The sequence below is a fragment of the Coturnix japonica genome, chromosome 1, assembly GCF_054131305.1.
Source record: "Coturnix japonica strain WE chromosome 1, WE-NBRP24, whole genome shotgun sequence".
NCBI lineage: Eukaryota > Metazoa > Chordata > Aves > Galliformes > Phasianidae > Coturnix > Coturnix japonica.
This window is the reverse complement of record NC_140663.1, coordinates 171,770,891-171,798,210: the sequence shown is the minus strand read 5'-3', so window position 1 is coordinate 171,798,210 and position 27,320 is coordinate 171,770,891. Positions and strand designations below refer to the sequence as shown.

Sequence of the window (27,320 nt, the reverse complement as noted above, 5' to 3'; positions counted from 1 at the left end):
CTTGTACTTTGTACTTCCCACTGTGTTTGCTTAGTTTTAGGATCTTCTGCTTTCTAAATTCTGTGATTCATTCCTAAAGAAAGACATGTGGCTCTGCTGTTTGAGTTATGTTGTCATCCAAGGAATGAACACAGTCTACATATAAAAACCATTCCTTTCCAAACACCATTCTGTGCTTTCCTGCAGACAGGTTTGTTCAGCATCATCAGTGGCCAGCAGTCTGGTTTTTAAATCTTTCCTTACAGCTTCGTCTCATGTAAATGAATAAATCCGACTGCCATGCCTCATAGGTAAAAAGAAACACGAGTATATTTATGTAGCAAAGTTCAGCAGACTCCAGTTTTAACTGCTAAGCACTCTGTCTAGAAATAAGCCCTGGCTTCCTGTCTGCCAGATTTATTTGTAGGCTCCTGGTAAATTACTCCCAACGTGGTGCACTGCAAGTTCCATTCATTTCTCACATTGCTTTAGCACTGACTTCCTTGCATATGCCATGTGAAGTCACCCAAATACATTTGATTTGCTCACACTCTCAATTTCACACAAAGATACTGCACTGTGATCCTGGCACCTACAGGAAATAAACATCCACTGGTGCTTCTGAATCAGAGGAGTTTGTTGTGCTCCTACTGTTTTACCAAGGCACTGCACAAGAAGGAAGAAATAGACAGGCTGTCATATAAGATGAGTCGGAGTGGTGCTCTGAGTGCAGAGAGGTTGAAAGACAGGCAAAGGATCACCCTTTAACAGGAGTGCTAGTCACATCCAGGTGTGTGTGTTCAGTTCTTTCTCTGTCCACTGTAGGTCCTGACAAAATGCCACCAATGAAGACACCAATTATAGAAGCTGAATGTAGTCTATAGTTACAACACAAAATGACAGTCTCTGTTTTGTCCCTCAGCTCCTGTTTTGGGATGCTGTATCGTGGTGAACCACAACAGTGAGTCCAATTAGTTATACTTGGAGGGCAAAGCAAATTACAGTAAACAGCTCAATTAATATTAATTTGTATTAATCAAAGAAGCACAGGATGGCTTGGGTTGGAAGGGACCTTAAAACCCACCCAGCTCCAACCCACTGCCATGGGCTGGCTGCTCCCCACCAGCTCAGGCTGCCCAGGGCCCACCCAGGCCTTTAGCACCTCCAGGGATGGGGCACCCACAGCTTCTGGGCAGCAGTGCCAGGGCCTCACTATCCTCATCATGAAGAATATCTTATTTATATATGATACATACCCACCCTCTTTCAATTAAAAGCTGCTACCCCTTATCCTATCACTACACTCAAAGTCCCTCCCCAGATATTCTATATGCTGTCACAAAAACAGACACCCACAGAATTTAATAACAGAGTAGATCGCAGAGAGAAGTAATCAGTGTACAAAGCCTTGTTATTAAGGTAATCCCAGTTCTAATGGTGGAAATGTAAACCTGTGGGCTGGCTGAAAGCAGACGTGCAAGGTGCTAGGGAGAGTAGGAGGCCTGAATGATGCTGATAGCAAGGCAGTGACTCTGGAAACAGAGGGAAAGTTTGAGCTCTCTCGTAGCCACAGTCCAAATGTATCAAGCCTCCAGCACAAGCCTATTTGAACACTTGCTAAACTCACAAGGAAGATGGGCTCTGTGCAGAGATTTCTGTGGGACAGCCATGACACCTAGTGGCCACATGCACACCAGGTCCTGGGTAGCAAGGAGCAACCATGGCCCTTGGGAGACCCCCCTCAGCCTTTAGCTCCTGCCAGGCGTAGGAAAGAGAACAAGGTTTCTGTAAGGGCAAGACTGGGAGCATCAGTGGGTATTTTCAAAGCACCTTCATTATTATCAGTAGGTTTTGCTCTGTTGAGTTTCCTACCGAGGAACTCCATTTCACTGTGGCAGTCTCCATACTGGAAAAGAGGCGCAGGGGAAATCTTATTGCTCCCTACAGCTCCATGAAAGGAAACTGTAGTGAGGGGGGGTCGGCCTCTTCTGCCAGTTAACAGTGATAGGATGAGATGGAATGGCCTTAAGTTGCACCAGAGGAGGTTCAGTTTGGAGAATAGGAAATATTCTTCTCAGACAGAGTGGTGATAAATTGATTGGCATGGGTTGCCCAGGAAGGTAGTGGAGTCGCCATCCCTGGAGGTGTCCAAGCACTGTTTAGATGTGGCATTAAGAGACATGGGCTGATGTGCATTATGCTGATGTGTTGATGGTTGGACTAGATGATCTGAGTGGTCTTTTTCATTCTTAATGATTCCATGATTTTATGAAACAGCAACAGTGGGTTTCAATCCTGTAGTCCTCATCTGATGATGATGGTGGGCTAGCCCCACTGCAGAAGACACAATGCCCCAAACTGAGGCTAAAGCTCACCAGTATAGATTGTGATAGTTGCTGAGTTTGGGTTTGAAATCCATGCTTGTATTTGTGTTCATAACAACCCGTGGCCATTATTCCACTTATCAGGGGTTGAAAATCTCATACTCAAATTGTCCCAGCAAGCTGGCATGTTTGTTGCATCCTATCCAGTTCCTGGCTGCTATATCTATGTGCCTCAAGTCTCTGTGGTCCCCCTGCTGCCTTGCTGGGTGATGGCTGCTGCAATAGTACTTCTGATATGACGAAATACAAAGCTCAGCAGATATAGTCAGTAGAAGTATCATGTTTACTACTAGGTTTGCATGAGGCAAACAGCTTATTTGTTTATCCTAGTGGCAGATGTGCTTCTCGGAGGCTTATCTCTACTGTTCACAGAATCATAGAATGGTTTGGGTTGGAAGGGACCTTTAAGATCACCTAGTTCTAACCTCCTGCTATAGGAAGGAACAGTTTCCTCTACTCTAGGCTGCTCACAGACATATCCAACCTGGCTGTGAACATCTCCATGGAGGGGACACCCACAACCTCTCTGGGCAACCTGTTCCAGTGTCTTACCACCCTTACAGTAAAGAATTTCTTCCTAATATCTAGTCTATATCTACCCTTATCCAGTTTAAAACTATTTCTCCTCATCCTGTCATTCCATGCCCTTTTGCTTCTTCTGCATAAGATAAGGAACAAGTGCAGATTCTCTATCCCTGAAGGCAAACAAGGTCAGGCTGCATGGGACTTTGGGCGCCCTGATCCAGCTGTAGATGTCTCTGTTCATTGCAGAGGATTTGGACTAAACAGCCTTTAAAGGTCCCTCCCAACTCAAATGATTCTATGATCCTACCTAACAAACAGTAAGGAGATCTGAAGAAGACATTAGGAAATCTGGGGAATATAAACCAGAGCAGGACTGTGTTTGAGCTGTGCACAGTACAGTCAGAGCTCTGCAAGCCCTGGTTAAATCATTTACAGACAACAGCAGCAAGATGAAGTAGCTGTGGTGGGAAAAATACAAATTAGGCCATGGGGAATTATTGACTACAGCTAAAGGTCACAAACCTTTGTGAATATATGGTAAAATTTGAGTTAATGTGGTGAAATACATTAACTCAGTGGGGCGGAAAGAAGAGGGTGGCAAAACTGGGAGCAGAGTAAAAGTTGAGAATCATGTATTGGCAGATGAGCAGCCCTGCTGTTGTTGCAGAGAGCAGAGCTCAGCGCTGCCCTCCACTCCATGTGAGGGGCTGCAGGCGCCATTAGGCCTCCCCTCATCCTGCTCTTCTCTGGGTTGAGACCTCAGCTGCTCCTCACACACTTTGCCCTCAGACCCTTCTCTATCTTCGCATCCCTCCTGTGGACACTTTCTAATAGTTTTAGAGAAGTTGAGGAAGCTTAGTGCCCCAGACTGGCAGTCTCAAACAATCTCAAACCATGTTGGAGATCCTACTAAGGAGGTGCATCAGAACCACCTTATCTGTGTATAGAGGAATAAAGATTTCTCCTGAAAACCTTCATGATAACTGTCAAGATTAAAAAGTGCACTTTTCATACCTGAACTTACATCAGTATGTATTTTACTTCTAACTCATGTAAATTGCATTTGCCACTTCAGAAGTATCAAGAGAACAAGGTCCCAGGGGGCAGCTGGAGCCCAGTGCCTACAAATGGAATATGGAAATCACAGGGTGACATCTCAAAGCAGGTATGTGGGTGGTGTGGTCTGCAGGGCCCACATGCTGCTTTCTCACGTTTTGGTCAGTTGTTTCTCCTTTCTACTGAGTACAAATAACACGTTTCCTTGAACTTTGAGTCTTGTGATGTGGGAAGAACCACCTGTTAAAAAACACAAGGGAGGTTTTGTCAATGAATTTCCCGTTCATTTATCTTCATAGAAAGAGGACTCAAAAAACATTGAACTACCCCCTTGCTGATGAGTTTAACATGTGGCAAAAGTTATTGGATCCATCAGGAATGTATTAACGTGTGCTCGCAGCCGCCTGCAGGGATCTCATCTGAGGCCAGGGACTTTTTTGCCTCTTATTTGAAGGAACTGAGATTTGTGGCACATAGAGGAAGGTCATAAGGAGGACCCAAGGACATCAGTGCCAGGCAAAGTTATGGAGCAAATAATCTTGAGTGGGATTTCATAGCATGTGCAGGACAGCCAAGGGATCAGCGCTGGTGAGGCTGCATCTCAAGCACTGTAGGGAAATACTGGTACTAAATGATCTTAGACATCTTTTCCAACCTTGGTGATTCTGCAACTTTATGATTCTAAATCTTTTCTTGGCTCTGGGATGCTTGGTGAAAAGATCCATCCTAGATTGGACAGACTGGTTATTCTCAGCAGAAGAAACAGAGAATGGGAAAGTGTGGCTGAGCTCCATGTCTGGTGTGTGTAACATCTAAAGGGGAAGACACACCTGAGTCTGGGAAAAGCTCATCTAGCCTTCAAGGTCTGAAAATGGGTATTTTAGACCCACTGTTTCTTACAATATATCAAGAATGTCTGACCTATATAGGCTTAAATCACATTAGTTAGTTACTATGGTAAACAATAACCATAGGAAACATTTTGTAACATTTATAGAGTTTACACTAAAATGATTATACAGAAAAGTACAGATGCCAAATGCTGGACATTTGGGATAGTCTTCTGACTTGCACAAAGTAGGTGATATTTCACTGTTGAATCTGGTACATGATTTCTTATTTTCTGAAAACTAAACTCTGTCAAGTTTTGCATGTATTTGATGATGACATGCTTGTGGTTGTTTGAATAAAGGAAGTGCATTTTGCTTCCTCCATGCCTGTCCCATTGACTTGTCTGGAAATGCCTACCATGAACTTTTGTTAGGTAAACCAGTCAGAGAGAGACAACAGTGTGAATTCTGTTCTTCAGTGTTTGCACAAGCACCGTCAGCAGAACTAACACAAACACTCTTGGGATTTAGTTTCTCCAAGGTTAATGTCAGAAATGATTTATTGAAGCCTTCCTCCTGCTCACCAGCCTGGCATCCATCAAGTGAGCAAACAACTCCTCCATGAATTCAGAATGCTCTGAGGCCAGTCACTGAGCAAACACTCCAGATAGGGGTCAATATTTAGGGAGTAATCAATCAGATTACATTTGTTCCCACAAAATGTAGGTTGAAATACCTTGAATCAAGAATCATTATCAGTGTTTTTGAAGATAAATCCATTATTTTCCTGTTGTTGCTTTAAAGTTGCTCAGAGAAGTTGTTGAGATAATCGATCCCACTAAAGTTATATTATGTAGAATGATTAAAAAAAAAGAAAGTAACATTTTACTGAAATGACAAAAATTAACATGGCCTCTCTGCCCATGCTGTCATTTTAAGAAGCAAACAAAAGAAGGATGGTTTCCTTCCTTCCTTCCTTCCTTCCTTCCTTCCTTCCTTCCTTCCTTCCTTCCTTCCTTCCTTCCTTCCTTCCTTCCTTCCTTCCTTCCTTCCTTCCTTCCTTCCTTCCTTCCTTCCTTCCTTCCTTCCTTCCTTCCTTCCTTCCTTCCTTCCTTCCTTCCTTCCTTCCTTCCTTCCTTCCTTCCTTCCTTCCTTCCTTCCTTCCTTCCTTCCTTCCTTCCTTCCCTCCTTCCCTCCTTCCCTCCTTCCCTCCTTCCCTCCTTCCCTCCTTCCCTCCTTCCCTCCTTCCCTCCTTCCCTCCTTCCCTCCTTCCCTCCTTCCCTCCTTCCCTCCCTTCCCTCCCTTCCTCCCTTCCTCCCTTCCTCCCTTCCTCCCTCCCTCCCTCCCTCCCTCCCTCCCTCCCTCCCTCCCTCCCTCCCTCCCTCCCTCCCTCCCTCCCTCCCTCCCTCCTTCCCTCCTTCCCTCCTTCCCTCCTTCCTCCCTTCCTCCCTTCCTCCCTTCCTCCCTTCCTCCCTTCCTCCCTTCCTCCCTCCCTCCCTCCCTCCCTCCCTCCCTCCCTCCCTCCCTCCCTCCCTCCCTCCCTCCCTCCCTCCTTCCCTCCTTCCTTCCTTCCTTCCTTCCTTCCTTCCTTCCTTCCTTCCTTCCTTCCTTCCTTCCTTCCTTCCTTCCTTCCTTCCTTCCTTCCTTCCTTCCTTCCTTCCTTCCTTCCTTCCTTCCTTCCTTCCTTCCTTCCTTCCTTCCTTCCTTCCTTCCTTCCTTCCTTCCTTCCTTCCTTCCTTCCTTCCTTCCTTCCTTCCTTCCTTCCTTCCTTCCTTCCTTCCTTCCTTCCTTCCTTCCTTCCTTCCTTCCTTCCTTCCTTCCTTCCTTCCTTCCTTCCTTCCTTCCTTCCCTCCTTCCTTCCCTCCTTCCTTCCCTCCTTCCTTCCCTCCTTCCTTCCCTCCTTCCTTCCCTCCTTCCTTCCCTCCTTCCTTCCCTCCTTCCTTCCCTCCTTCCTTCCCTCCTTCCCTCCTTCCCCCCTTCCTTCATAGAATCATAGGTTAGAATCACAGAATCATTTGAGTTGGAAAAGACCCCCAAAGGCCACCTTGTCCAACAATGAACCTGCAATGAACAGGGACACCTATAGCTAGATCAGGTCTTGAAGCTGGCAAATGCCTCCAAACCAACATCAGGTAGAGCCAAAATCCTGGTTTAGTCCTGTTCAAATGCAAAGTTAAAGACGTGATTGGAGCATAGTAAGACATGAATAAAACAGAGCTGTAAGTATCAGCTGTGGACAGACATGAACTGTGCAAATGGATGCAGTTACTGAAGATCTTCCTCTCTGAGTTCTAGGAATTGCCCCCTCTGTGGGGACAACAATGAACTGTGAGCAAGACCAGCTCTGAGGTGCATTCCCCATCCATGGGTCATCCTGGCCTTGTGATAACACCCATGTTTCACACAGCCTACCCCAAAGGCCCTGGAATTTATTAACGTGGCACAGTTTTGTCAAGAGATGAGCCTGAGGAACATCAGCTCAGGCCTTCTAATCCCATGCTCAGCAACCACCTCCTTCGTAAAAAGAGGGTTAATTATTTAACCTGAGCTGTGTCTTGATTAAGAAAATGATTCTGATGTACAAATATCAGATACGCATGGTTACATTAGTTAAAAACAACTTCTAGTGGACCAGTCAAATTTGCACATATGTTAGGACCAGTGAGCTGCAGAAGTCAGATGAAGACAGGACCTTGTAGTGTGGCTTTTCATTAAGGCAGATTCATCTCTTCTCTCTGAATAAATCACTTTCCTTCCTTAAGTTAGTGGTGGTGAGCCAGTATCCAGTGGGGACTAGGATGAGAAGGGTTTGGGTGTTGCTGCAGATCCATTCACTCTCCTGATCAACCATACGCCTCTTAGAGCAAACAGATCCCCCATGCTCTTGTTTATGTTGCTGTTGAAAAAGAAGCTGGATTGCAGGCAAGGTTTTTAATCTTGAGCAACTCCAGCAATCGCATTTCAAAGCCTTGCACTTCTTCAGTTGCTTTGGTAAAGATGAAGGTGTGGATCACCCTGCAGAGCCCAGCCCCAGGTCACCACTCCCAGCAGCCTTGTCAGCTCCTGGCTCCTGCTCTATCAGCCCACCGCAGCCAGTCCAATCTATGTGACACAAGACAGCAGCTCGGTAGCAGATTTAGGAGTGTGACTGGAAGCTCCCAACCCCAAACCAGAGCCAGCAGCGGGAGGGAGTGCAGGTCATGGAAAAGCCATATTTTGGGGACTGGGCTGGTGGCCTCACCCATCAGACTGGAAATTTCAGAGCCAAAAAGGAAGAAGAGCCCGATGTCCTGAAGCAGAGGAGGAATGAGGCTCTGTGCCATGTCCTGGTGCATCCTGGAGCTGGCAGCCATGCAGACTCCAGCACACACAGATGCTGCTCCCCTGTGTAATCCAGGAGACCTCAAGGTCTCTCAGCAGCAAGCCCCAGAGCATCACAAGCCACACTGAAGGCTGTCTTTGTCGGTGCTGACAGGATGAATTACCCACATGTCAGGATGAGACTGCCCCTTCCCCTGCTCCAGTTATAAAACCATCCTCTAGGGAGGCAGGGATGGTTCTTTTCTTCTTTTGGCTCTGCTCAGGCCACAGCTGTAGAAACAATTGTTTTGTGAGAGAGATGCTGTTACCGTTTGTCATCCTTTCATACACTGGGGCCTCTGCAGCTGATTTTCAGCGTTATGGATATATATATATATATATATATATATATATATATATGTATATATACTCCCTCCTCCTCTGAGGATCTCTGTTTCTCATTTCCAGGCCTCTCCCACACCCCCTACCTTTCAGAAAGATGATGCAGTTTTATTGTGGTTCTCCAGCGCGTGACTCTGCTAATGCTTTCTGCTCTCTGCCTGGAGCCAGGCGGCTTCTTCCTACCCCTGACAAATGGCAGCAGAAAGAAGAAAGGCTATCTCAGGCCAGGGGCCTTCTCCTGTGCTTCTCCAGACCCTTTTCTTTATTATATAACTAGGATGAGCATGAGGAGGAGATGGTGTAAAGTCTTTTGAGGGAACTTTTCTGATAGATGAGATTCTGGCTTCAGCCACTAGCAGCTTCCTGTGCTGCATACAGGGGAAATCTATTCCTTTTATAGAATCACACAGCCATTGAAGTTGGAAAAGACCACTAAAACCACCTAGTTCAACCACCAGCCCATTTCCATCATGCCCACTAACCATGGCCCTCCCACATCTCCCTGTGTCTTGAACACCTCTAGGGATGGTGACTCCATCACCTCCCCAAGCATCCTGTGCCAGTGCATTGCCACTCTTTTGGAGAAGAAATATTTCCTAATACCCAACTGATATCTCCTTTGGTGCAACTTGAGGCTGTTACCTCTTGTCCTACCACTGCAGTGTGAGAGAAGAGGCCAAACCTTCCCTCACCACAGCCTCCTTTCAAGTCATTCTAAGAGCGATAAGGTCTACCCTGAACCTTCTCTTTTCCATACTGAACAGTCCCTGTTTCTGCAGCTGCTACTCATAAGACCCCTCATAGCTCTGCTGCCCTTCTCTGGACACACTCCAGGGCCTCAATGGCTTTCCTGCAGTGAGGAGCCCAAAACTGAAGGCCTTTTACCACCTCCCACGTTTTAAAGTCATTTTGATTTTCCTTTGTGAGCAACACGATGTAGGTTGCCCCGAGACCAGCGGTGAGCGCGGCCACGGCGCGAGGTGGCCACAAGGTGTCACCAGCTGCTCGCTGCGAACGAAAGACCCGAAAACGCGAAACACCCGAACCTAAAAACCCCAAAGCCTATAAAAATTCATGAAGCCCACCCAGTTGGCTTGAGTGGGTTGCCCCCCGAACCAGCTCAGGCTGCCCAGGGCCCATCCAATCTGACCTTGAGCACCTGCAGGGATGGAGAACCACAGCTCTCAGGGCAGCTGTGCCAGAGCCTCACTACTTTCTGAGTAAAGAGCTACTTCATAGCTGATCAAAATCTCCGTTCTTTTCTTCTTGCCCTATTAATATGGGACTGTGTAAAAAGTATTAAAGTAACAAAACTTTTATTTATTAAAACATAAAAATGGAGGGCAACAAAAACATAAAACTGGGGAATTGGGCACATACACAATGAGGTCTCCCTGGATCCTTCTCACCTCCAAGCTAAACAAGCCCAGTTCCCACAACCTTTCCTCATAGCAGAGGTGCTCCAGCCCTCTGACCATCTTAGTTGCCCTCCTCTGGACCTGCTCCAAGACCTCATAAGTTTTCCTATACTGGGAGCTCTGGGACTGGACGCAGTACTGCAGATGGGGCCTCACAAAGGCAGAGCAGTGGGGGACAATCCCCTCCCTGTCCCTATGTTGGTGCATCCCAGGTTGCTGTTGCTTTCCAGGCTGCAGGAGTTCACTGCAGGCTCCTGTCTGGCTTTTCCTCCACCACAACCTTAACTCCTACCCACTGGTCTAATACGTTTAATGGTGGGCTGCTTCTCTGTATATCAGTTTTTAAAGCCTTAATACATTAGAAGCCTGCAATTCTTTTTCAGGAAGGACGTTTTCCTTTTCCTCAGAGTAAGCTCAGGAAATGAGAGAAGCGGTCAGGAAGCCAGCTAAGCAACGATGAAAACAGAAAGCAAAGAGCCATGGGTAACTGTCTTACCCATGATATTTTTGTCTTTAAATATTTTAAAGCATTGATTAAAACAAAAAAATGACAAAATTAATGCTGAATCTCCCTCTGAAGCGTATCTCATTAGTCTGCTCATTTGCTTTTGCCAAGCAGATGCAGCAAGGACTGAAACAACGTTACAAATTACAGCCAGCTTTGCAGCACGATAATATTTGTGTTTGGGATTTAACCTGTTTCCTCTGGTGTTGTACCCAGCGTCTGACACACGGAAGGTCCACACTGTCCAAAATAAACCAGTGAAGACTGAAGAACAGCTGTTTCTCGGTGATCCCTTATCATGTGAACCCTTGTTTGCTGCCGCTGCCCTCTGAGCCACCTCTGTGCTGTGTGGTAGGCTGTTCCCAGAGTGGAAAACAGAACATCTGGCTGTCAGCAACACAAAGCTGCTGCAACAGCTGGAGTTTGCCAGGATGCTGCTGGCAAGTAATAAGCCCAATTAGCCCAAGTGTGCTAAAAATGTGCTGCTGTGCATCAGAGGGAGAGCTGCCATAGTGTTGTGCCACAGGGCTCTCACCCATGGGTGAGCAGCTCAAACCCAGACTTGATCATTCCAGTGGAAGCAACAGACTTGTGTTCCAAGCAGCTTCACTGGAGACTTTGCAGCTCCGGCCTTGCAGGGAGGAAGAGGAGGGCTCAGGGAGCAGCTCTGCAGTGCTCTGCCTTCAGGTGCAGATCTCAGACACAATCCAAGTTAAGAGTAACTTGCAACATAAAATGAAAAGTCTGGAAACTGTTTTAACCCAGAACTTCTTTACTGCTCTGTCCTGCAGCTCAGTGCCACATGTAGCCAGACAGACAAGATTAGGAGATGAAAATGTAGTGCAGTTACAGAAGTTGATGCTCCTGAAGGTCCTTCCATCCAAGTGAGGTGATTCAGATTCTCAGAATGGGTGGCTGAGGAAGGAGGGTGTGCTGGAGACCTCTACGATGAAGGCAGCATCTCATGACACCACATTTTCACATCACTGGGACTCTCCTGAGTTCTGGCTGCAGAACTCTGCTCTCCTTCGCTATGAACTTCTCATCACTTACTCTTTAAAGAGAGTATCAATGGTGGTGCTCAAGAAATGTAGAGATGTGACACTGAGGGATGTGGTTTAGTGGTCACAGGCATGGGCTGATGGTTGAACAAGATGAACTTATCGGTCTGTCCAACCTGTATGACTCTATGATTCTCCATTCATGCCAACAAATCCAACATGAGGCAGATCCCCACTTCCTAGGAGCTCTTTAATATTTATGTTTAACTGTAGCTATATTAAAGACTCCTAATTATAAGTTTCAAATCAGAGATCTCATTAATCCCCAGCTAAGAACATTACGGTGATGAGCTGCCAAAGGCATGAAGAAATCACTCTAATTATCAGTTTTAGGTGCTGCTCCTCAAAACTTGATTAGCTACAGATACACAGGTGATAATTCCTACTGTCTTTATAGTACATCTTCGCTATTATCCACTGTAGTCTGATTTAGTTCCTTATTAGAATAACACAATGCTAATTAAGCAATCCTGCATACAGAACATTTTGTGATGTAGATGATTAACTGGGTAAAGGTGGTGATTAATATGACAAACTGTGCTATCAGTGTCAAAAGAAACGGGTGAAGGATGTACACAAAAAGAAGGAACTCCCACTTTTCTGGCAAACAGAAGTGACAAAAAGGAATGAAAAGTAAGTGGAGCATTAAAAAAACTCAAGAAAATAAGCTTTAAGTAAATAAATAAATAGATAGATAGATAAATAAATGTAGACAGTAGGTTGAATTAGTGGTCATGCTGCTTCTCCCCACCAAGCGCCAGGACCCAAATTCTCTGCACATCTCTGGGTGCACACACTCTTAACACATGGAGGAAAACACAACTTGAGGCAGAGCTAAAGCTGCTAAAGCAGCAGCTGTGTTTCCATGTTTTCACTCCTGTTTGGTGTTGGTGACCCACTTGAGACAAGCCCAAGCACAAGCACACAGCACAGCACACCCTCCCCAGTCAGCACTGTGTCCCGCATACTGCCTTGGGAAGACTTTCTCTTTCCACCCCCTGTGCAGGCACTGAAGCGTGTACATACTTTGCTCTTGCCCAACGATGTTTTGTTCCCAGCTACTTCCAGTTGGCAAAGGTGCTCTCCCAACCCACATGTGATGCAAACTGTGCTGCTTTAACCCGTTTGGGCCATGCATTCATTGCAGTGTGAACACTGCTCCCTTCAGGAGCAAAGATTTGCAACAGCAGTGTGGCATATATGGGAAACAAAGTCACCGAGACCACAAGGACTGCCAGGAACGCCCTGGTTATCCACAGAGGTTAAAGTTTATTTTGATATAAAAATTAAATAGCAAAGTTTGTTTTATTTTTTTTTTACAGTGATAAATTAGAAATTTACAGTACATACATCAAAGCAGATATATCTTCTGTACACCCCAAATAATCAGTGTCTATTTCCTTAGAAATTCAGGTAAAGGAGATGACTTGTCTGCTTGACAAAGGAGCTTGTACCTCTCCAGTAGATGCTCCTGAGACCCGTGGTCAGTGTTGTGGGACTAGGGGGCACAGCACAGTGCCATGAAGGTAAGGGCCGAAAGGTCTCTGCTTGTATAACTGCAGCAACTGAATGTCCGGGACAGGATTAGTTACACATTTTTTGGCTTTAAACTCTTAACAGCATTGAAATGAGAGAATGTATGAGTTGCAGATACTTTTGTAATTGCTAGGTTTGGGGTTGTCTGCTCTGACTTCCCACTCAGCATCCCCAGAATAAGGCAAGGTGAATGCATATGGATGCCCAGCGAGGTGAGGGATGCTCCATCCTTCAAAGAATTCAAGGTCAGGCTGGATGGGGGTCTAGCTGATCTAGTTGTAGGTGTCTTGTTCGTTGCAGGGGAGTTGGGCTTGGTGACCTTAAAGGGTCCCTTCTAACTCAACCAATTCTATGATTCTGTGATTTGTGGGATGTGACTTTGTTGCTGCTACAGCTGATGTTGCTTTGGGGCTGCCACAGAGGCCTAGGAACATGTTCCTTCAGGAACAGCAGCTGGTCCCCACCTGCTGCCCATAGCATTTGAGTGCCTCATGCTGCAGTGGTCCCCAGCTCCCTCATGAGGCTACTCAGAGTTGTCCTCTTTTCATTCATTTTCAGTGTCTCCAACCAGTCAAGTATATCCGTCTGACACAGTCCACAGGGTCACAGGCAGGGATCTGATAACAGGAGTACTACTTAACATCCACTTCTGTGTACATAACACAGTTAAAAATGCTGTTTATTGGATCAGTCAGGTCAAACAGGAGTCATGTCAGCCAGGAGACTATCCAAACTGCTTCAGATTGAAGGACGCATGAGTGAATGTGACACCTTGGCACAGCCTGACACTACGCTGCAAGACAAGGCTCATACTGTGTCCTCACCCTCTGCAAGTTAAAATACAGCTGCTGATCACACGCCCCTTGCTGCGATGGGAGATGAAGCACATGGTGGAAAGGCTGAGCCATCGGAAGATTTCTGACTCGCAGAACTCCTTGCCCACATAGGAATAACCAGATCCAAACACAACACTAATGGTGAGAGAATTTAGAGAGAGGATCAAAAGGCTCAGATGGTATGCAACGCTGGCCGAGACAATGGCTGCACATTGAGCAGAATGTGTCAAGTTGTCACTAGTCCTGCTGGAGAGGGAGCCCAACCACAAAGACTGCAATTAGGGTTGGTTTGTTTTTTCAGTGTCTTTTTTTTTTCTTCTTTATTTAATAAGCTCTAGCACATGTTTCAACACTGCCGTTGAAACAACACACGCTGCTGGGACAGAGCAGGAATGAACTGTGGTTTGGGAAGCACGTGGGCACCTGTAGGAAAAGTGAGGGCTGTGCTAAAGCAATATGTGTGCTCTCAGCTGCCCTCAAAGATCACAGCAGTCAGGGCACTGGGGGATGCCCAGTAGCTAAGCAGGATCCACACAAACTAAGCAAAAACGTGGGGTACTCAGAGCTGAAGGTCCTTCAGAGGGACAGAGCACTGAAACAGCATTGTCTTAAATATTTATGGGTTATTGCTGCTCGCACCGCCTTTCTTAACAGCCAAACAAGTCCCAGACATAAGGTTCAAGCTCCCCATGAGCACAAGCCAATGCCTCCTCAATTAAAAGGATAGGAAAACTTGGCAGTCGCTGTGAAACAACATTATTTGTAAAGGAGTTGGATCTCTTCTCTCGGATCCCTTTCCAAAAACTGACAGAGTCTCTGTCGTTCCTGAGGACTGAGTGCCTGCACACATTCTGTACGTATCTATATAAAATAAAACAAAACCACTCCATAGCTGTCAGTGAGGAACTGGAGCATCGTTCTGAGGCAATCAGCTGTACTGCGATGTCATGGACTGAGAATGTTCTTTTAATTGTAACTGACACACATAATTATACAACTGATCTGTGTGAACATGAGGTTGCCAAGGAACTCGACGTTTCTCTTCCCCCAGACTGGCGTCTGCAGAGATACCATCACACTGAACGAAATATATTAAGACTTAATTGCTTCATGCCGTGGGTCTCCAGAGAGACAGATAAGTTTACTTGGAAAAAAACTGACATTGTTCTAAAGAGACCCTCAACTCGTTTTTCTCTTTCCTGTAGGAAGGAGCACGATAACGTAAGACTTTATTTAAAGCTATTAAGCTCAGCAGAACGAAACAGTGAGCTGGAAATAGCAGTAGCACCTGAAGGAATAGGAACAGAGAGGCTGGCGGACGACGACAGCTGATGCGTAACAGCATGCACAGTTTCCAGATTCCCACAGTTCCTCTACTGCTGACCACGACCTCAAGCAAAGCTTATTTAAAAATATAAAGCATGGGCAGAATCACTGAATGGTTCAGGTTGGGAGGGACCTTGGGAGGTCCAAATTCCTGCTCAAAGCAGGGTCTGAGCACTCAGATCAGACCAGTTTATAGGCGGTGAAAAGAACAAGCCAATATTATTACTGGACCATCAGATGACTTAAGAGTCATCCTCACTAATGCCTCACTAAATCCTTCTTTCGGGTAATTCCCAGACCAGTTCATGTGATTCTCTGTTGCAGGACCTGATTCTTGGCTGACTTGTGCAGCCTAAGAGTGTGATGGAATTCCCCAGGGCACAGAGACACGGCCCTCAGAAAGCACTTCCTTCACAATGCTCAGAAAGAAGACACCTATCTGAGGTGCTCCATCTTCTAGTAACTTCCCCCTGTCTCAGCCCAGAATTTTAACCTGGACCACCTTTCCTCCAGCAGCTGCATGATGAAAATAAAACAATATCCCACAGCTATGGCCTACTATCCCATTGCTTTTAAAGACTTTGGTATATTGCATCCTGCTTTTAAAAAAGAAGGAAGACGATGTGTTTGGATATTTCACAGCATTTAAAGCCTCCCTGGGCTTTCCTGTTTTGGGCAGCACAGCTTATGGCTTTTATATTTCCAGCATTACTTGTTTGTTTGTTTATTCTTTAAGGCATTATTTTTTCCTTCCCCAAGAGACAAGTTTTGTAACCATCTCCTTACTCAGCTCCCAACACTTACACTGCAGTTCTTTCACATGATCAGTCCTTCAGGTGAGAGCAGACCATCTGGACGCTGTCCTTTTCTCACACCACAGTCTCGTTCCCTTTCCCAGGTTTCACCCAACCATCCGCTCTCTTCTCCCGTTTCACTTTCCCTGAGTTCACCAGTCTGTTCGAGCACTTCTGCCACGTGTGCAGAGTTTTAGCTGACCAGATCCACATACCTGAAGTGATTCCCACCAGGAGGGACATGAAGATTTTGAGCATCTCCACAGCCATATTGGAATCATCAGCCGAATAGCGGAAAACGGCCCAGTTGGAGATCTCATAGAAATAACAGGCAATGACACACGTTGCCGGGACGGTGTAGAGCACTGAGAAGACACCAATTTTAACCATCAGCCTCTCCAGTTTGTCAGTTTTAGTTCCATCTTTCTGAAGATTGGATCTGATTTTAAATAAGGCCACTAATCCCGCTGCAATGAATAAAGTTCCAATAACCAGGTAGGTAAAAAGTGGAGCAACCACGAAGCCCGTCAGCGCGTCCAGGTTCTGGTTCCCAACGTAGCACAGGCCAGTGAGCTCATCAGCATCTACCAGTCTCATAATCAAAATGACGATGGTCTTCACAGCAGGGATAGCCCAGGCTGCAATGTGGAAATAAGAGCTGTGCATTTCTATAGCTTCATGGCCCCACTTGAGTCCCGCGGCCAGAAACCATGTAAGTGTCAGAATAACCCACCAGATGGAGCTAGCCATCCCGAAAAAGTACATCAGCAAGAAAATTATAGCACATCCTGTGTTCTTAAGACCTTCTTGGATAAGAACAGGTTCTGCTGCCTCTTCAAAATCACAGGATATCCTTTCCCGGCCCACAGTTAGCCTCACAATATAAGCAATGCTATAAATATTGTAGCACATGCTCAGAAATATGATTGGGCGCTCTGGGTAGGAAAATCTGGATGAATCAATCAGGAAGGTCAGGACTGTGAACGCAGTTGATATGAAGCACAGACTGGCCCACACAGCCATCCAGATATCTGTGAACTCCTTTGCTGACCTGCTGTAGAGCCCAGCGTCGTAGCCACACTTCAGGACACAGTCCAGGTTTCTCTTGACCCAGATGTACTGATCCGAATTAGATCCCATGCTGTGGCACTCCTCTCCAGGCTGCAAGGATGTCTTGCTATGAAGGGGAACCTCTTCATCTCCTGGCCCCTCCATGCACATGTGGTTGTGATCATTCTGGGGAGGGAATTTGCTGCAGTTCAGGCTGTCCGGCCAGGCAAATCCAAACTCTTTTAAAACAGGTTCACATCTTCTTTTGACGGAGAGGCACATGCCACCACAGGGACCTATAGGGATGTTAATCTTCTCCGTGCACATCGGGACATAGACCGAACAAAGGAAGAACTGCAAGAAAGAGAAACAAAAAAATAACGAGCGTGTTAGGAGAGACTCCAGCAGGTCAAAATATAACAAGTTTTTGCCTTTTTAGCAGTAAGTTTTGGTCCTTTGCCTCCAACAACAGGAAGCAACGTGAAACAAACCCAAAACAATAAAAGCAGAGGAGGAAAACTCCTAGAAATGCTGCCTTCTTTCAGTTCAAATGCACTCCTCAGGCAGAGCCCGCATGTTTTGCTCCCTAGATAGATGAGCTCCACGCAAACTGAGCCCATCAGTTTCAATACAGTGAGCGGGACTCAGCCAGATGTGAACCTCCAGGGTTTGCCATTTAGGAAAGAAAACAAACAAACAAACAAACAAAACAAACCCTAAACAAATCGAAGAGGTCTAAACCAAATAGATTCGTTGGAGGCACCGCCTGGATCTCGCAGCTAGCGAGCAAACAGAAGAAAAGGCATTTAGCGAACGCTTCGGTTCGAGGTCCCCCCGAGCACGGCGTGCTCCTCTCTCACTGTAAGGCCGACTACTTTCTTGTTTTTGCAGCGGCAATACAACATCGTCGCTTTCTCCGCTCCTCGGAGCACCTCGCACGCAGCTCCGCGCCCCGGCCGGTGTCACCACCGCGCTCAGCTCCCGCTGCCGGACCCCCATCCCCCCTTTCCCCGTCCGACACTCACCTGGAGCTGGCTGGAGCAGCCGTACTGGATGAGAGGGGTGAAGGTGGTGAGCTGCAGCTCGGCGTCCGCTTGCAGCTCGTGGCCCACCAGGTTGGGCATCTTGGTGACATTGTAGCCCAGGTTCTGGCACATGGCGATGCGGATGGCGTCGCATCGCCGCTCCTCCTCGTCTCCGAAGCCCCGCGCCCCGCCGAGCAGCCCGGCCAGCAGCAGGGCCAGCATTCGGCCCCCACCGCCGCTCCGCTCCATCGCCCCCCGGCCCCACCTGCCCCGACCCCGGGCTGCGGGCTGCGGGCTCCAGCCCCGGCCGCGCCGTGCCGCACGGGCCGGCTCCAACGGGGAGGGGCCGGGGGCGGCCCCGCTCTTAAACCGCCGAGCCAAGAAACTGCCCAGGGGAGGGACGTTGCCTCCCCGATCCTCAGCCTCCTCCCAGCGCCGCCGCCCCGGGGACGTGCCCCGCGCTGCCGGGGAAGCGTCCCGCTGCGCCCCGCTGTCGGGGAGCCTTGTCGGCAGCGCCCGCTGCCAACACCGGGCGCTCCTTCACTCCGGGGCGGTGTGCCTGCTGTCCCCAGCGTGCGTCCCCTCCAGGCCAAGGCGTGAGACCCGCTCCCACGAAGCACTGCCTGCCCCGGGGGCTCCACGAGAGTAGGGCTGCCCAGGGGCAGGGTAAAGCCGAGCCTTCCTCAGGCTGTGGGCAGAGCCGGGGCAGTTTCCGAGGTGCTGCCTTCCCTCTTTCATGTATCCGCTTCGAGTCACACAGAGGTTTGGGTTGGAATGAACCCAAACCTCTGTGAACATATATGAACATTAAAGCTCATCCAGTTCCAACCCCTGCCATGGGCTGGTTGCCACCCACCGGCTCAGGCTGCCCAGGGTCCATCCAACCTGGCCTTGAACACCTCCAGGGATGGGGCACCCACAGCCTGATCCAGAGCCCAAGCCTTATGGCTTGATCTGGACAAAAGGAGGCTCAGGGGAGACCTTATCGCTCTCTAAAACTCCCTATTGTGGCAAGGTGGGTGTTGGCCTCTTCCCCAGGTAACAGCAATAGGGTTCTTACCTAAGAACCCTATTGCTGTTAATGAATGTGAATGGCCTCAAGTTGTGCCAGGGGAGGTTCATGTTGAATATTAGGAAACAATGAGGCATTGGCACAGGCTGCCCAGGAAAGTGGTGGAGTCACCATCCCTGGAGGTGTTCAAGAAATGTGTACATCTTGGTTACACTTAGGTCGTGGTGTTCCTTCGTGGGCAGCAAGAAATGAGGAGGGCACTGCTATCATTAGCTCATGGTATTTGTGTAAATCTCATAAATATGATGGTTGTAGAACTCATGAGTGATGAGAAAAAGGCTGTGGGATTGAGGGCTGTGGGACTGAACTGCGGAGTGTTAGTGGGAGAATGGATTAAGAACAGACAAATGAGGCTTGCACTCCACATAATTTACACCTGTAATAAAATCTGGTAGAGCTGGTTGTTCCTTTAGCAAAAAATATGTCATCTATTAATGAAATGTTTGTAGAGCCCCGGTTAAATGACCTGGCTGGGTGCGTGTCACTGTGCTTGCAGTGTGGGACATGTGTGGGTGCTCTGTCTCAGAGCTGTGTGTCCATCTGTGCATGGCCATGGCAATGATCTTCTTCCTCAAGTGCTGGGGATTGTGTTTTAATGGATGTTTCATGAGTGCAGGTATTTACATAGCCCTCATCACCCTGATGCTTTGCTCCAATAAAACGACTGTGGCCTTATAAAACCCTTGTGAAGCAGACAAGTTATATTATCTTAACTTTTTTAACACAGGGGCAGACGGTGCTGTGGTCCCAAGGTCGTGCAAGGAGCCTGCAGTGCAGTCAGCAGCTCAACCCGTATCTGGTGAGGGCCGTATTTACTCATAAGCATTGCTTTCTGTGACCAGCCGTGCTCAGCTGCTAATCTCAGTTGGTGATAATGGTGTGAATGCACACAGTGTACTGCAAATGTCCACTGAGCCGTTCCCAGCCCCACCGAGAGTGTGATCTACATCAGGACAGGGAATGGGCACTGGGCGTTCCATGCAGGCAAACACAAACGCAGAAGGCAGAGACTCCCATGGGAGAAGTTGTGGTCTAAATTATATAGGTAAGGAGATTGGAGGGAGGAGGATCACGGTGACCCTAAAAGCTATGAATCTTTTTCTTAGTATCATAAAATCATTTGATCTGGAAGGGACCCTTAAAGGTCATCTAGCCCAACTCCCCTGTGATGAACAGGGACACCTACAGCTTGCTCAGGTTGTTGAGAGCCCCATCCAGCCTGACCCAAAGATATGAAAACCCTTTGCACTTGCAGATTGCTGTGGCAATAAGGCACCGTAGTGGGGTAGACCAGAGCAAACCTTTGCCTAATTCCCTGGGAACAATTTGCCTGCTGCACACATTCAGCAAAGCCCTCTGCCAATAGACCCTTTGACTCAGTGGAAGGAACAGGAGGACATGTTAGAGCTGCAGTGGGATACAAATGTTTCTCAGAAGAAGAGCCCCCCCCCCCGTCCCCCCCCTTCATAAAATAATAACTACCACTATTGCTTTTTCTTTGAGAACACAAAAGTAAATATTAGGAAGTGCTACACTGCCATGTTTGCTTTGGAGAGTCTTTTGGATAATGGGAATTAGTTTTCAAAACAAGAACGCTGGCAAATCGTAGCAGAGATCTGAGTTGGAAAAAAATGGCGATTCCACTGCTTTGAACCTTGTGCATATATTAACAGTGATTAAATGTCACCACGATGAGCATGTGTATAATAGCTTCTCGAAGCAGATCAAAGTAAGAAACCTCTGGGATAGTTGGTGTAGAGATTCTTAGATTACTGGACAGTTGTGAGATTCTGGCCTGAGTCCTGCACAGCCCAAGCTGCGTTACTTCCTTGTTTATTATTTGAATATATATTTAAGAAATCTGATTTTGAGATTGTCTTCATTAAAGAATCAGCTGCTAAGAATTTCCCTATTTATTGTGGCTGCCAATAATTATATCTGGTTTTTAGTTTGAGTTATCTCCTGCTTCCAGCCTCTGGCTTTTGTTATATCTTTAGTGGCCGGGGTGAGAAGCCATTCCCAAGATCATCCCTGTGGGTAATGTCAGACCGAATTAGTCACCCTTTGGCCTTTTAGCAGTAAGCAAAAAGGACTGAAGTTCCCAAGTTTCTTACTGCAAGGTGTCTTATCCAGTGATTTAACCATGCTTTTGTTTTTAAAGGAGTGAGATTTGAGCCTGAGTTTTCATCCCTTTTGAGTCAGCTAAGACAAGCAAACAACTGCAGGGGGCAACTCACATTATAGGAATTACATGAATATAAGATATTACTTATAGTCTGTTATCCTCTTTCTATTATTGTTCTTTTCCTCTGAAGTTGTTAAGTATTTTTTCTTTGAGTATTTACTTAAGCTGCAAGCATGTTTCTTTATTATAGAACATCTCCTGTATCTCTCAGATACTTGCAGCAGGAGATCTGAGGGGATTCATAACTGAGTATTTTCAAGGCATCAGTGTTTTCCTGAAGGCTGATGTTAGAATGTGGTTTGGCTGTCCAGTAGGAGTAACACTCATGTCAGACATGCAGATCTTCATTGCTACATGAGATCAGCCTGCTTGTACATCCAAGGATGTATCATCTGCCCTTTAGACTGCAGCCTCACATTGGTAGACCCTACTGCTTGTGGGCAGACCTGAGGAAACTCAGGCACCCTCTTGATTTCTTATCAAGCGTGGATACTGCACTGGGATATTTCCTTAACCAAATTTAGATGTCTACTTATGGTCAGGTGGATTGCATTCTAAAAAGCTAGCCCAGAAGTACAGGGTCACCGGGAGATGTCTAATGGTGGCTGGCAAATGGCCACTCCTGGGACACAGAGGGAATTGACATCGCCATCCAACAGATTTATGACAAAGTTCTTGGATATGAGTGAGTGAAACAGGCAGGTTTTTAAACATGTGCAACTCTTTGAGATGTTCTGGGATATCTACTTACGTTACCACTGAAACCATAAGATTGCATTGATCGCTATTCTCTGTAACTTCTCCTGTCTACATTTTCCAAAACTCAGCCCAAATATCTGTTGGACATTTGTCACTCGCATCGTTTATTGACAGTTCCACAACTCGTAGCATTTGTGCCTTTGTCTTGGTTTATATTAAACTCCATCGTCTGTCCATTGACTTTCTCTTTTTTGCTTATAACATTCCCTTAATTCCTTCTGCATTTGTTTTCATTCAGCTCAATGTCTTCTTTCTCCCATTTATCGCTGATGTTTTTCTTAACCTTATAGTTCTAACAATGTTATTAAAGGTGTTTTCTTTAATTTTTCGCCTATACCTTTAGCTGAATTTTTAAAATCAAGGTAAATCGCTTTCATAATGGCTTTTTCTGGAATCTAGTAAAATCTTTACAATTGATTCCTGGTTACTATTCACACGTTTGTTATTCTGTACTTTGAGAGGCTGACCTTTTTAAAGCAGGAGGTATGTCTCTGTGTCGACGTGGCTGTAGCCTCCTTTAAGGTACTGCCGTGCAGCTGAGCTGTGACACATCCATACAATATCTGAATTCACATGTGTAATTCCTTGCATGCCAGCATGGGTCAATAATTGCTCCATGACCCCTGAAAGTCAATAATGTTAACTCAGTCTGCACAGAGACCTTAGACTTTGTTTTCACAGCATTGTAAACAGGAAATTTCAGTGCTGCTTAATATGCACCATTTCAAGAAACTGTTTGCATTTAAGCTATCATCAAAATGGGTGCCAGTTTTAGAGAATTTCTGAGGTTATTTGTGTGGGTGGAAATCTGAAAGGCACAGATGTATCTCACACACCATACAATGGGATACCAAGAGCAAAGCTGGCCATAACTCTCATAAGATGACAGGTGTTCATATACATTTCACTTTATCTGTCCTAGAATTTTTCATGCAAGTATTTCTCTTTCTCGTCCTAAGAATATGTAGATTTTTTTTTAACAGTTTTGCCAAAGCCCCTTTCCTCTGATAATGAAGGATTCATGTATAGAATCATTATAGGATCATGGAATGATTTGGCTTGGAAGGAACCTCAACCCCCACGTTTCATACTAGACCAGGCTGCCCAGGGCACCATCCAACCTGGCCTTGAACACCTCCAGGAATAGATGGGGCATCCACAGCCTCTCTGGGCAGCTGTTCCAGCACCTCACCACTCTCATAGTAAAGAACTTCCCCCTGAAATCTGGCCTAAAGCTTCACTTCTTCAACTTAAAACCATTTCCCCTTGTCCTGCTGTTATCCACCTTTTCAAAGAGTTGACTCCCCTCCTGTTTATAGGCTCCCATTAGGTACTGAAAGGCTGCATTGAGGTCACCCTGCAGTCTTCTTTTCTTCAGGCTGAACAAGCCCAGCTCCCTCAGCCTGTTTTTGTATGGGAGGTGCTCCAGCCCTCTGATCATCTTTGTCGCCCTCCTCTGGACCATCTCCAACAGCTTCCTGTTTCCTGTATTGGAAGCCCCAGACTTGGATGCAGTACTGCAGGTGTGGCCTCATCACAAGAGCAGAGTAGAGAGACACCATCACCTCCTTGTCCCTGGCTCTTCTGATGGAGCCCAGGATGTCGTCTGCCAGATTAGCAGAGCAAATCAGCATTTATTTGGCAAAGACATTTTCAGGATCTGGTATGACAGAAACATTTTGGCAATGTTTCTTTTTTTTGGCCAGGCTGGATGTGGCTCTGGGGAGCCTGGTTAGAAGGTTGGTGACCCTGCATGCTGCAGGGGGGTTGAAACTGGATGATCATTGTGGTCCTTTTCAACCCAGGCTATTCTATGATTCTGTGATTCTATGATACTGTGATTTGACCAAACCACCCAGGAAAGCTGTGTTGCAGAGATACAGTATGCCAGATTTCAACAAAATCTGCTCCTTTTGGGAAAATCCACCAACTGTAACTTGACCCACAGGGGAGGCAGAAATCAGCCTGAACTTTGGAATCGGTGCTGCTGTGTCCCAAAATGGCTTTCAGCTTGAGCTGCTGCTCATATTTGTGTCTGCAAGGCTCAGGGATTTGCATTTTGGCCTGAAATTTTTCACACTTGATCATGATTTATTTTATTTTATTTTATTTTATTTTATTTTATTTTATTTTATTTTATTTTATGGAAAATGATAAATAGTATTCTTAGAAAAAAATAAAATGGCTCAGAGGCCTTTTTCATGCTCAGATAACTTCAACACAGCTTGGTTTTATAACTTTGGATTTGGCAAGTGCAGAGTGCAGTCCTGAATGAGGAATGCACTTTTTTGCCTTCATTTTGGAATAGCAAATTAGTCCGAATCTTTGGAAATAATAGACTGATGGTTCATGAGGCGTTATTTAACCATGGTGGAAAATGACAGACCGAGCTCTATTTCTCCTGGAGGTCACGAGTCTTGCTTTATAAATATGGCTTAGTTTCCTTTTTGCAGCGTCATCTTTCCTGCTAAATCTGTCCCATTTTGCTTTCTCTCCGCAGCAGCAGCAGAGGTCATTTCTGCTATATTTTGTCTCCATAAGCTAGGCTGGTTGTACAACCTTCTCATATGTAAGCAGACTTCAGAAATTAAGCTGTGCTGAGGTACACAGCCCTCAGAAGAGGAGCTCAGGAGGCAGATTTGCTGATACGCTTCAGCTGTTCTGCGCTGCTCCAGCAGTACAGAAACAAGCTGCTTTAATGAATCGGTTACTGCAGGCTTAAGGTTGTTCTGTGTCACTGGAGCAGCACAGAGCTGTGAAGCATGCTGATGAATCTTGCCACAAATCTTGAAATGTCTTATTTTGCCCATTAAAAAGCCTGTGTGAGCTGATACGCTACGTTTAATTACATAACAGCAAGTATTGACTTGCAGGGCATGGCTGGTAAAAAACCATCTTTGTCATGTTAGGCAGGCAGTGGGTCATCCTCCTGGGAAAGAAATTTGACATCTGCCAGGAGTTGAAGTTAGTGAGATTTATGCTCCTTTCATAGGGTTTGTGAATATACCAAGGGCGGATGGATGCAATGCTGCAAAGCTGTCTGATAGTACCTGTTGTCTGTACTCTGATGAAGAGCAGCTCACATGCCAGCTAAGGGGCACCATGTTACACACACAGCTGCATTCAGATCCTGCTAAAATGGCAGAAGGGTTTCACCAGGCAGCAATATGTGGCTCTTCCAGCTCTGGCAGGACAGCCCAGTTTACAGTGGCACTGTTCTTCACTTTGTGGGCCATCTAAAATATAGGTCTGAGCGCAAATCAATTCCAAACTCCACTCTCCCCTGTAATTCCTTTAATTTTTGGATTTATTGATGGCTGTTTTCTTTTCAGATGGTCACAGTATACTCCCAGGTTGGGAGTCAGTATAGTTATTTCATTCAAGCATGTTATTTTTTTGCTGATATGTTTATACAGATAGTCTTCAGCATAAATGTCATGGCAGGAGGTATTTGCTTTATTCTGTTCTCTCTTCCAGTACAGTTTATCCCTCTTCACACAAACGGAGTTTCTCTTCTGTAAACCATTTCTATATGACATTCACATCTTTCTCTACCTATTCCTATATGAGTAAAGACAAACACAAACTTCATTCCAGGCTGTGAGAAGGACTGGTTTGGCAAGTCTTCGGCAAACAGATTTCCTAATTTCTATCCAAGCTGGGAAATTAATCATATAGCTTGCTGTTATACACACTCAAGGACTTTCAAAATTAACACAAATAATGGCATTCATTCTTGTCCATGAAGGCTTTGCTGCCATTTTATATTTACCTTGTATTCCTTGCCTGTGTAGGTGCAAAGCAATTGAGACCTACAAATTGCATCTGTCTCCACAAGTGGTTCTTTGTCCAAAGCACCACTTCCATGACCATTTTCTGACCTGAAATATCATTCCTCCTGACTTGCCCTGTCCCACGTGCATTTCTGCCTCCTTGGCACGGTAGGTGCAAGTTTAATTGTCAAAAAAAAATGAACTGAACAAATTGAAATAAATAGTGCTGTGATGACGAGGACGGGTGGTGTGACCACAAAAGAAAACAGATTAGCTTAGATTGGCTTCAACTGTCATGGAGCCGCACCCTTAACCTTTTCTACAGCGCTGATCACTCTGGTATTCTAGCACTGTACAGAGGTTTTGTTATCAATGGAACAAACACTGAATTTTATTCTTATTGTTACTGGGTGAAGCATTGGAGTGATCTTTCATTCCTGGGCAGTGTCATTTATATTTGGAGGCTGACAATTCATCTGATTCCCCACAGACGTATAGATGAAGTTAGAAAATAATGGTAGTTTATGTGAATTCTGTTTTTCTCAGGCATTTTTATTCCTCAGAGAGACTTCCAAGGGGCCAAATTACCATGAAAACTAGAATACCATGATATTTCAGTTCCATATGGTAAAAGTTCATGTCATTCATTATTGTTGACACTATACATATAACCCTGGGGAACTATGAAAAATATAAAAATAAAACTCCTAAAAAATGTGCATTAAAAAAAATAATAATAATCTATGAAAACTGCCCTTTAACCCAAATGTTCCCCAAGAAAATCTAAAGCCAATTATTCCCCAAATATGGAAATTTCAGGCCGCAGCTGAAACATCCAGGAGAGTTTATGAAGGCTCCATATTGCCGCTGCACCAAGACCGCCATGACAGGACAGCCACTGAAAAGGCCATTGATGCTCTCTGTGCTGCCCCACACCTTGCCTCTTCTTCCTATGCACCTGGTAGATGTAGCTGTAGTGCAACGAAGTGTGAGTTTAATCTGGTTTGGTTTTCTTTTTTTGGAAGGCTAGTTTGCCATTGAATCCAGTGTAGTCAAGACAGAAAGAGAAGGTGCTTGAGAGTACAGTTCAGAGCTGCACTGCAAGTGCTCCACTTTGCCTTGACTATCAGAAATGCTTAGGATCATAGAATCATAGAATGGCCTGGGTTGAAAAGGACTACAATAACCATATACTTTCAACCCCCTGCTATGTGCAGGGTCTCCAACCAGCAGACCAGGCTGCCCAGAGCCACATCCAGCCTGGCCTTGAATGTCTCCAGGGATGGGGCATCCACAACCTCCTTGGGCAACCTGTTCCAGTGTGTCACCACCCTCTGTGTGAGGATGTCATCTCGGTGGATGTCTGACTCATTCCTTAGCTGCTCAGGTAGCTGGGTAAAGAGAAAAGGAATTAACACAGGCTTAAGTGTAATAAGAAAGCATAGACTAATGTATTATTTATAAAAGAACCCTTGGGGTACAATGCATCACTGCAGGATCAAAA

The 27,320-nt window shown here is 45.9% G+C and overlaps 2 protein-coding genes across 4 annotated transcripts in view; one reads left to right on the top strand and one right to left on the bottom strand.

The window, feature by feature from the left end:
- Positions 1-12,709: 12,709 nt before the first annotated feature.
- Positions 12,710-18,391, bottom strand: FZD4 (frizzled class receptor 4). Its single transcript, XM_015852395.3, has 2 exons — positions 18,028-18,391; positions 12,710-17,356 (listed from the first exon to the last, which is right to left on the bottom strand). The coding sequence occupies exons 1-2, from the start codon at positions 18,274-18,276 to the stop codon at positions 16,028-16,030; spliced, it is 1,578 nt and encodes a 525-aa protein (XP_015707881.1). The 5' UTR covers positions 18,277-18,391; the 3' UTR covers positions 12,710-16,027.
- A 1,194-nt stretch (positions 18,392-19,585) lies between these two features.
- TMEM135 (transmembrane protein 135) overlaps positions 19,586-27,320 on the top strand; it is a 165,914-nt gene continuing 158,179 nt past the window's right edge. For all 3 annotated transcript variants that reach the window (XM_085536500.1, XM_085536499.1, XM_085536503.1), the window contains exons 1-3: positions 19,586-19,715; positions 19,827-19,898; positions 26,636-26,804. In XM_085536500.1, the coding sequence (XP_085392626.1) occupies positions 19,699-19,715; positions 19,827-19,898; positions 26,636-26,804 (258 nt within the window). In that variant the 5' untranslated portion in view covers positions 19,586-19,698. The remainder of the gene's footprint in view (positions 19,716-19,826; positions 19,899-26,635; positions 26,805-27,320) is intronic.

Excerpts from the sequence above, each read along its gene's own strand:
- FZD4 (XM_015852395.3), bottom strand. The coding sequence starts at position 18,276 with ATGGAGCGGAGCGGCGGTGGGGGCCGAATGCTGGCCCTGCTGCTGGCC. Across the intron at positions 17,357-18,027 it reads GCTGCTCCAGCCAGCTCCAG|TTCTTCCTTTGTTCGGTCTA; the intron begins GTGAGTGTCGGA and ends TCTTTCTTGCAG.